The following is a 10,079-nucleotide window of genomic DNA, read 5'->3' as shown; positions in this document are numbered from 1 at the left end:
AGCCAGAAACTGAAATTCAGTAAAAGGGCTGTATATATTTTGTTTTTGCTTCTTGGTAACCAGTGTGGAGTATCAGAAACATTGTTCATGACTGGTTGGGAAGTCTGACCTCAGTGTCACCCACCAGTGCTGGAGGAATCTGCTCTCCTTTTGCAGGCTGCCCTGACCTTGGTATTTTCAGGTGGCAACCCTAGCATGGACAGGTCATACTTGGCCTGAATAATTTGGTGCCACCTGCAAAGGTTGCCACCACACTGCTCACCCCCCTTTCTAGATAGTTAAATAGTTCAAGTGCGTGACCCTCCTCCCTCTTCTTCTCTCCCTTCACAGGCACCCTGCATATTAATGAGCTTGATCGGTGCTTTAGCCATCTAATGGCAGCTTTCAACTTCACCCCCTCCGATCCATCAACATTCATCCTAAACGGCATCCCAGGGCTGGAAGCTGTCCACATCTGGATTTCCATCCCTTTCTCTATGTTCTACATCATCAGCCTGTTGGGAAATTTCACGATTCTGTTTGTTGTCAGCAAAGAGCAGACCCTGCACAAGCCCATGTTCCTGCTGCTCTGCATGTTGGCGCTCACAGACATCGGCATGTCTACCTGCGTCATGCCAAAAGCACTGTGCATATTTTGGTTCAGTTCCAAAAGCATCACTGTGGATGGCTGCCTCACCCAGATGTTCTTTCTTGATGTGATTATTGCTATGCAATCAGCCATACTCGTGACAATGGCCTTAGATCGCTACGTCGCCATATGTGACCCTCTGAGATATGCCACCATCCTCACCAATGCACGAATTGCTAAGCTAGGGCTAGTGGGTTTGATACGAGCTGTTCTCTTGATTCTGCCCATGCCCCTGCTACTGCGGAGGCTGCCATTCTGCACCAACTACGTTATCCCCCACACATACTGTGAGCACATGGCTGTGGTGAGGATCTCATGTGGGGATACCAGAGTCAACAGGATGTACGGCCTGGTGATAACATTAGTAACCATTGGGTTAGACCTGACACTCATTGGCCTATCCTATGGGCTGATCATCAAGGGTGTCCTCAGGCTTTCCTCCAAGAAAGCCCACGGGAAAGCCTTCAACACCTGCACAGCCCACATCTGTGTGATGATGATGTCTTATACTCCCATCCTCTTCTCTACCCTGACACACAGGTTCGGTCAGGACATCGCTGCCCACGTTCACATCCTCTTGGCCAACCTCAATCTACTTGTGCCCCCCATGCTCAACCCTATCATTTATGGGGTCAAAACCAAAGAGCTTCGTGAGAAAGTGGGAAAATACACCTGCAGAATGTGATCGCCTGCGGCCACTGACTTTAAATCTGCTTAACAGTAGGGGGAAATGATATCTCCTTGTTAATCCAGTTTGCTCTGTCCCAATGTGGCTGAGCTCAGCCTTGTGGCAGTTCACAGTTTGAGAAGTTCCTCGCACCTGATGTCTTATCACTCCATCACCAACCTTTGCTTTCTCTGTTGTTGAGTTCCATCTCTCCGTCCATCACCTGACCTCTTTCAGTGTCATCCGTCATCCACTACACCACACATCCAGTCACTCGGCTTTTCTGTGACTTCCAGACAACTAGTGCTGGTGGCTTCTCATATGCTCTCATACCTGTTTTCCATCAGTATGTTTGTTGATTCTCACCATTCCTCACTCTCCTCCATCTTTTACTCTTTTGACTCTTTCTGCCACCACAAGGTACCCAACTCTACCATCCACCAGGCCCAAACAATCCCTTCCAGTTTCCCCCTCTGGTTTGTCCTCTCTGAAGACCTGAACTCTACCGTCAATTATCAGTTCATTTTGGGACACATTTCACACAGCCTGGTGTCAAAATGAACAAAAAGTCTATTTAATAGAAAAATCACAGATACAAAGATGAAGGGTGAAAAAATCCCATGCACAGCTACAGACTGGGGACCTACTGGCTAGACAGCTGTTAGGAAACAAAGGACTTGAGTGTTACAGTACAGAAGAAGCTCAATATGAGTCAACAGCGCACCCTTATTGCCAGGAAGGGTAACTCCATATTGGGCTGCAATAGTAGGAGCATTGCCAGCAGATTGAGGGCAGTGATTATTTCCCTGTATTCGGCATTGGTGAATAATATCCAACCAGTGAAGGGGTTAAAATATCCAATATCCTAATATCTAAGAATGAAGGGGTTAAAACCTTCATGATACTAAATCTAGGGGAAAGCCTCCCTGAACCCCAGAAGGAGTCACATGGAGGCCATGAGACAAAATACAGAGCAGCACACCATTAAATGTAAAGGAGAAAAGCCAAGAAAGAGAACCCCTAGGACAATGATGCCCAGGGAGTCCAGAGGAGCAGACGGATAATGAGTTTTCAGCTATTTCCACCATGGAGAAAAATATCAAGGAGTCTGTCCTTTTCAATGTACACCTCCAAATGCTCTCGGAGGAGGAAGGGGTAAACGGTCATATCAGAGCATGACCATTTAATTATTAGACAGCTCAGTGTAGCTATCTTAGCTATGAACGACCTTGAAGACCGTAGAAAGGTCATTACAGATTGGAATTAAAGCATAAGCAGGAAGGAAAGAATCAAGACGCCTTGACTCTGCCCCACGTTCAGTCTCTGATGGCCATTAAAGGTGTGAGCTCAGACTGAAGCTTTTCCCACATTCAGTGCATTCCTGGGGTTACTCTCCCATGTGAATTCTCTGACATCTAGAGCAAGAGATGATGACAGAGGTGTCTGAGGAGTAGCTGTGGATCCCATGTTGGGAGGGAAAGCACCACTGGGTCTGGCTGTTTGTCTCCTGGAGTCTGTGTGGCTGGGATCGTCCAGCCCTTGAACAAACTGAGCACAACTACCATTCCCAGTGTGCCCTACCAATGCTGTGTATGTTTACTGGATAAACGGAGCAGACATGGTATGTCAGGAAGAGCGGTCTGTAATCGGTGTACAAGTGCAGCATTGAACACCCTGACAGAGCTACGCAGTGAGCAGCGGCAGTGGCAAGCTAAACTTAAATTTCTTTATTTTGTTGAATCTGATTTGTCACAAACACCTTTGCATTGGATGAAGTGATCCACTCCTGACGTAATCCCAACACTCAAATGTAAATGAACTGAAGACAAAAATTCTCTTTTTGTAGACATTGAGAAGAATGGCAATCCCGATGCTTAATGTGCACAGCTGGTACAAATGTCTCTGTTGCAAATAAAGGTGCTCTTGGATTTACGAGCTCATGTAGATTGAGAAACACAAGAAGTTCATTCGAGGAGAGAGCTCATCAGCAACATTAACAGATGATTTTGTTAAACCAGACAACAAATCAGGGGATCTTGTTTCTGCAGCAGAAGGCGTTCTAGTGTTTCACAGTGTCTTGCATCCTTGTTTCAAGTCAATGGATTGCACATCTGTCTTACTGAAAAAGACATTCCCTGGACATTGATTCTGAGATAGTCCCAAAATTTTCAACTGCCCGAACCAAGACAGAAGTGATAAGTCTGGACTTGCACCACATTCTATTGACACTGCTTGGAAAGCACTTGAGGTCTAGAACACACCTAATGAGACAACAGACTGTGTCAATCACAGGACAGACAAACTTGATGTTGAGGTGGAGAGCATTATTTTAAAAATGTACAACTATTTTCATATCTACACTGTCTGAATTGGACTTCGGGAGGAGTACTGTGTGTGAGTTTCTTGACACTGAATACAGAAAACAACTTTATCACTAAGGCACAATGTTCTTATTTCCAGATATTACAAGGCTGCTTCGGATGTGTCGGACCTGGGAGTCGTTCTTCCCATCACAGGACACACTCCCTATTGGGATTAAGAAATGTTTTTAAAAAATGAGGCCAGTGAGATTTACCTCTGGAAATTGCACTCACTCCTGTGTGTATTCCATTCACACATCCAAGAAATAGAAAGGGAAAACAACACTGTTTTGGAAGTGGTGAAAAATTTGAACTCAGGGCACAGGGTCCTTCTTGAACACAAGACCCAGAACGTCATGTCGCTGAAAGTTAAGGGATTAGGAGGGATGTGACAAAGAGTAACATCGTGTGCTGAAGTGAAGGTCTGTACAGAACATGCTTAGAATATTTGTAGACGTGGATGGTGCCCTTGGAAGATATCTCTTGGTCCATCTGGATTGCACTGAGTGAGACACCAGATTGGAAGGAGGTGGAATCTTGTGTCAAATATCTCACAGAGAAGGGGGCGCAAACTGATGATGTTAAGTCCTTTGATCAGTCCAGCAATCTCAAGAAACGTATGAAAGTATTAGGCCTGAAGTAATTTTAAGGTAGGCTGAAACCCACTTAACCAGACATACCAGAGCCCCAAGGACAATGGCAAATGTAAATACCTGATAACTCGGAAGGCCAAATGTCCACTCAGTGCCTCACAATGAGAATAGCACGTTCCTCACACCCCCTATGACACGTACCCTCCTATCTGCAAGGAACCTCCCTCTCCACTCCCTGCCCAAATGTAGTCACAGATCCTTTGATGTAATCAGAGTGTCTCTGCATGTATGTTCTGTATCAGTCATTATCACTCCTGTTCTTTCTGAGTGGAACACCGTCTATATTTCTAAGTGACCAGATAGAAGAAATGTAAATGGATTTTTTAAGTGATAAAAAAACGTATAGAAGTAACCCTTGTAACAACAAGAAGTTGCAGCTGTTTGAGAGAGGCTTCCTGGTGCCGTGAATAAACCTCTGCAGTATTATCTTGTGCTGCCTGATTCTTGGGGAAAGAATCTTTCATGCTTCACAATTTGCCACAGCGAGCAGGGTGCCATCAGCAACCTCGGAGGACTTCCCAAGACCAAGAATAGAGGTGAGTACCCTTTTAACTTACCACTTCTAGTGCGCACCTTGGTCTGGGACTCCCTGAGATACCCATTCACACCGCTTGTTATACGGACCACATATAAAGCGCACAGATAAGAGGACTGAACAGGAATTGTGTTTTTAGATTTTAAGAATTGTAGTTTTGGCCACTTTTCCGGGTTGCAGGGATCACTTTTGGGTGAAGGCTACAATGCAAAGTACTGAGCACCAGAGTGTGCTTCAGCAGTGCTGAGTACAAGGGTGTGCTTGGCTGGTTCCCCTGAAACATCATTTAAGTGGGTTTCAGGAAGCTAGGTGATGGTGCCCTCAGTGGGAGGGAGAATCATTAAGTTTCTAAAAGGAAAGCATGTGAAAGTTCAGAAGGCTATGATAAAAGATGGATGGAATAGTGGTGTAAATGGAAAAGACAGTTTGTTGTGGTGGTCTAGTCAGACAAAGGGAAGAATAGAGAAAGGAGTTGTAATATTTTAATGTGAGTATGAGAGAAAGATAAAACGAGTTAGAGGAACTTCAAAAGTCTCTTAAATCAGAACTGAATCAAAAGGCAAGTCTGAACCATATATTAAGTGAACTCCAAGTGGAGAACAATGCCCTAAAAGTTAAAGTAAAAGAATGCAACTCCTCCACACGCCATATTGCTGCTATCAAACAGCAAAGGGATGGTTCTATCAATTCTGGTTCAGACAATGATACTGATTACAACAAAAATGAAATTAATCGAAAACACCTTACAAAACAAATCCGAAGGTGGAAATTGGCACACACGGAGGGAAGTCAGGATAGTTGTTCCCCTCCCCCCCCCCTGCCCTCCTTCTCCTCCTCCCTTTAATCCAGAATCTAGAGCCAGCACTCCCCTGGTCCCGCTCCAAGTAACCATGTGATGGATGGGATAGGGAGATAGAGCAGCTCAACATACCTTTAAGTATATCCCTCTTAGCACAGAAAAAATGAGGGGTTTATTAAAAGACCTCCCAGACCTAAAGCCCAAGGATCCAAACTAGATATTTTGGAAAAGAATAAGTCAAATGTTCACAACTTACACGTTGAATCCCCAGATCTCTATATCCTAACTAAAGCCAAATGCCCCGACCCCTCATGGGCCAAGGTCCTTTTATAAGAACATTGAAGTCACATTTGGGCCTCTGTTAAATTTTAATTAGAAATTGACCTGACCCACACCTGCACGGGCTTTAAAAAACCCATTCAAGAAGTGCTGGGTAATGGAGCCGGTAACTGGGGACTGATAGTGTGATGCGTGCAAAGATGAGCCTCCTGCCAAGTATTGTGAGCGATACTGGGAAGTGTATTGAAGTAATGCAGGCATTGCAGACCCCAAAAAACTGACCAGGTGTTCCTAAAAATGTTAAAGAAGGCTTCAACTCACACCTGCAAACCGCCCTTAATTTTGGAATGAATCCGGGCTCTGACAATGAATCTATTTGTATGTGGGCTTCTGAATGCAAAGCAAGACAAGCTAAAGATAAAAAAAAACAAACCTGCTCGCATTTCTATGGTAACAGTGAAAAATAAAGTAGCCTGTCACAACTGTGGATGCCTCGGGCATACCCAGAAAACATGTAGACATAAAACCCAGAATCCTAGCCAGGGACGGGATCATGGCCAATTGAATCCCCGCACCACTCCGCTGCCCTTTCAAGCCAGTCCTGGCTTCGCTTCCACTGCTCGCCCCCCACCTCACAGTCCTTCATCTGTGGAGGAACTGAGCATTGGGCAGCTGGATGTCCAAGCCAATCAGCACCGGGCAACCAACCCCAACTGACATCACAGTCAGCTGCCAACCCCTACTCACATATAAGCAGGGAAGAAATGGCCAGACTTTTAAATTCTATGAGCTGCTAGGATTCAGCAGCATCCTTTTCTGTCAGTACCGCAGGGACAGATATAAACCTCTCAAGACCACGCTTACAAGCATGGATCAGGGGCCGGCCATGGACAATTCTTGTGGATACGGGGGCATCCATCTCCATTACTGACCTCCCCCTCCCCACCATTAAACAATATATTACCATTTCAGGGGTAGGAAGCACGCGCATTACTGCTTACAAGACCCACCCTGTCCTTGTAGAATCCAATCTATTTTTCTGTACTCAGTCTTTTTATATAGCTACAAATGCAGAGGGAACAATCTTGGGCATGGATGCCCACTGCGATCTTGCAGCTGTTCTTGATCTTGCTCAAAGTACGGTTACATTTACTGACAAGCTCGTGCATATTCGTACCATTCCTCTTCATGATAACAAATCCTTCTCTTCTGTTGCTACTGCTAAATCTGTGGCTCTCACCTGGGATACCTCTAACCCTTTTCAAGAATTATGTTCCAGGTTTCCCTCTGTCTGGGCAGAAAACAAGTTATCTTGCAGTTTGGTGACTGCTCATCTCTGCCTAGCCATCCAGGTTACCAGTCAACTTCCCCCACCCACCAAGAAATATCCTCTCAAGCCTGAGGCCTTGAATGCGGTAGGTGACATTATTCATTCTTTACACCAACAAAGCATAATTGTTCCCTTTTCTTCCCCCACCAACTCTCCCATTTGGCCAGTTAAGACACCTGATGGCTCCTGGTGCCTCATCATTAATTGCCACATTGTTAACCAACATGCGGTAAACTTGTCCCTATTGTTGCTGACCCATCAGTTGCTCTTTCGGGTCTTGATCCCTCTTACTGTATTTTTACTGTATTAGATATTCCTAAAGGTTTCTGTAGCCTTCCCGTGCATCCAGAGTCCCTACCCTGGTTTGCGTTTACCTTTCGCCCCACCCAGCACAGCTGGGCCCGTTTACCTCAAGGTTTCCAGAACTCCCCCACCCTCTTTCACCGGGTCATGGCAAAGACCCTCTCCTCGGTAGATTGGGCCTCTGCCAACTCTGTTTGTCTGCAATATGTCAATGATCTACTACTTACTTCCTCCACGCTCTGGGACCACTTGTGTGCCCTTCAAATGTTACTCCAAGTCCTGACAAATGCAGGTTTAAAGGCCAATCCTTGGAAAGCTCAGATAGCCCTACCCATGGTTCAATAACTGGGGTACAGTCTCCCAGAACTCCAAAGCCTTCACTTCAGACCTTCGGATCACAATTGCTACAGCCCTGCAATCGACAACAATACGGGAGCTACGTAAGTTAATGGGCCTTCTTAACTTTTGTAGACAATACATCCCATCTTTTTCCATATTCACACAACCCCTCAATGATCTTCTTAAAGGAGCCCAAGCCTCCTCAGACTCTATTCCTTGGTCACCAGAGAATGATCACTTCTTAACACCAGTTAAAAATAGCCCTTCTTTCGGCTCCTGCACTCAGGTCCACCTCTCCTTGGTACCGTTTGAGCTTTGGACACATGTGCAGGATGGCCATGTTGTTGCTGTGCTCACTCAAGCCCACAGTGACAGGCGCCGCCCTGTGGCCTACTTTTCTACATGCCTTGATCCAGTGACTCTGGCTTTTAATCACTGTCTTCAAGTCATAGAGGGGACATCTTGGGCCATCACTGTTTCATCGCCCATAGTTTCGGGACCCCCCCTTACAATTTTCATGCCTCATAAAATCTTGGGTGGGGGCAGTTTTTGAAAGGTCACCTCAGCATGGTGGTCTAAGTGATAATGCACCCTCTTAAGTTCTCACATTACAATTGCACATTCTAATCTTCTCAATCCTGCCATCCTAATGCCAACAACAGGGGAGCCTCATCAGTGCCCCCTTTCTGAGGACACTATTATTCAGGACCAACTTGTATCTGAACAACCATTACCTGTTTCTGATTTTGTTTTATTTGTTGACAGATCCCGATACTAGGTAGCCGGTCAACCCTATACCTGCTGGGCAGTCTGTGATCTGTCAGGTTTGTGTCTCTGTTTGGGTTTCTTGCCACCCTCTTGTTCGGCTCAAATAGTTAAATTAGTGGCCCTAACACAGGCCTGCCTTCTTGCTGCAGACCACCCCATTACTATCTACACAGACAGCCCCTATGCATTCGGGGTAGTTCATGATTATCTCACCTCTTGGACTAATAGGGGATACCTCACTTCATTCGGTACCCCCCTAAAAATGGGGGATATATTAAAAATTTGTTAGAAGCAATTCAAAAGCCATCTAAAGCAGTGTTTCTTAACCTGGGGTTTTAGAGGGGTCGCAAGTGCAGAGCTGGTATTGGGGGTGGCAAGAAAGGCAATTGCCTGGAGCCACAGGGGCGCCATGAAACTAAGTTACATGCCTCAGCCCCGTGGGGGTGGGACTCAGACTTCAGGGGTACAGTAGTTTGGAAAGGTTAAGAACCACTGATCTAAAGTAACTGTAGTCAAAATCAAGGCACATACAAAAAAACAATGACCCTCTTTCTCTTGCAAGTGCAGCTGCAGATGAAGCTGCTAAAAAGGCTGCGACAATGCCCCAGGAAAACCTCCAAGTAGCAGCCGCCCAAATTCCTGATAAAAAACAAATGTCATTACCTGAGCTACAAGAGCAATGCACTAAAGAGGAAAAATGGACATGGATTGAAAATGCCTGTAAAATTGATGATGCCAACACTTGGGTCACAAAAGACCAACAGTTTGTAGCTCCTAGAGCAAATGTGACCCACCTCTGTGATCTTTATCGCCTGCCAACCCACCCAAACCCAAGAGCTATATTATATCACATCAAGGGAAAATGGCAGTGGCTTAAAATGACAGTGCAAATACATGACTACTGTTGACAGCGTCTTATATGCACTAAATGTAATGAAGGCAAGAAACTTAAAGTAGCAATGAGGCATCAGCTGCAACCCACGGGTCCCATGCAAAAAATCCAAATTGATTTCATAGGTTCCCTACCACCTGTAAAAGGAAAGAAATACTGCCTGGTCATAATCGATCATTTTACCTGGTGTATTGAAGCTTTTCCCACCCCAAAAAATGATGCCAGTGCAGTGGCCCGAATACTGGCTATCGAATTTTGCCCCTGGTGGGGCTTACCATGCTCAGTGGACTCAGACCAGGGAATCCATTTCACAGGACGAATCATGAAGGAGGTTTACTCTGCCTTGAGCATTAAGTAAAAGTTTCACTGCCCATATCTCCCTGAAAGCTCTGGGTTAGTAGAACGAGCCAACCAGACACTAAAAAAGATCACAAAAGCCTTGCTATTGCAAAGGACTAATTGGGTAGTGCAACTACCTGCAGCCCTCCTTTGTATGGGGTGACTCCTAACTCTACCATGGGAGTTT

At 45.4% G+C, this 10,079-nt stretch overlaps 1 protein-coding gene across 1 annotated transcript; it reads left to right on the top strand.

Moving 5' to 3' along the window:
• Nucleotides 1-338: 338 nt before the first annotated feature.
• LOC137167565 (olfactory receptor 52P1-like) lies at nt 339-1,313 on the top strand. The gene has a single exon (XM_067569779.1). It carries the CDS (start codon nt 375-377, stop codon nt 1,311-1,313), a length of 939 nt encoding a protein of 312 aa, XP_067425880.1. The 5' UTR covers nt 339-374.
• Nucleotides 1,314-10,079: the final 8,766 nt, after the last annotated feature.

This window comes from Emydura macquarii, unplaced genomic scaffold, assembly GCF_026122565.2.
Source record: "Emydura macquarii macquarii isolate MOO-44397 ecotype Brisbane River unplaced genomic scaffold, CSIRO-AGI_Emac_v2 contig_2938, whole genome shotgun sequence".
Taxonomy (NCBI): domain Eukaryota; kingdom Metazoa; phylum Chordata; order Testudines; family Chelidae; genus Emydura; species Emydura macquarii.
Note: the sequence above shows the minus strand (reverse complement) of the source record. Positions and strands in the feature narration are given on the sequence as shown.

What these genes read in the sequence shown, in the direction of transcription:
- LOC137167565 (XM_067569779.1), top strand. Translation starts at nt 375, where the DNA reads ATGGCAGCTTTCAACTTCACCCCCTCCGATCCATCAACATTCATCCTA.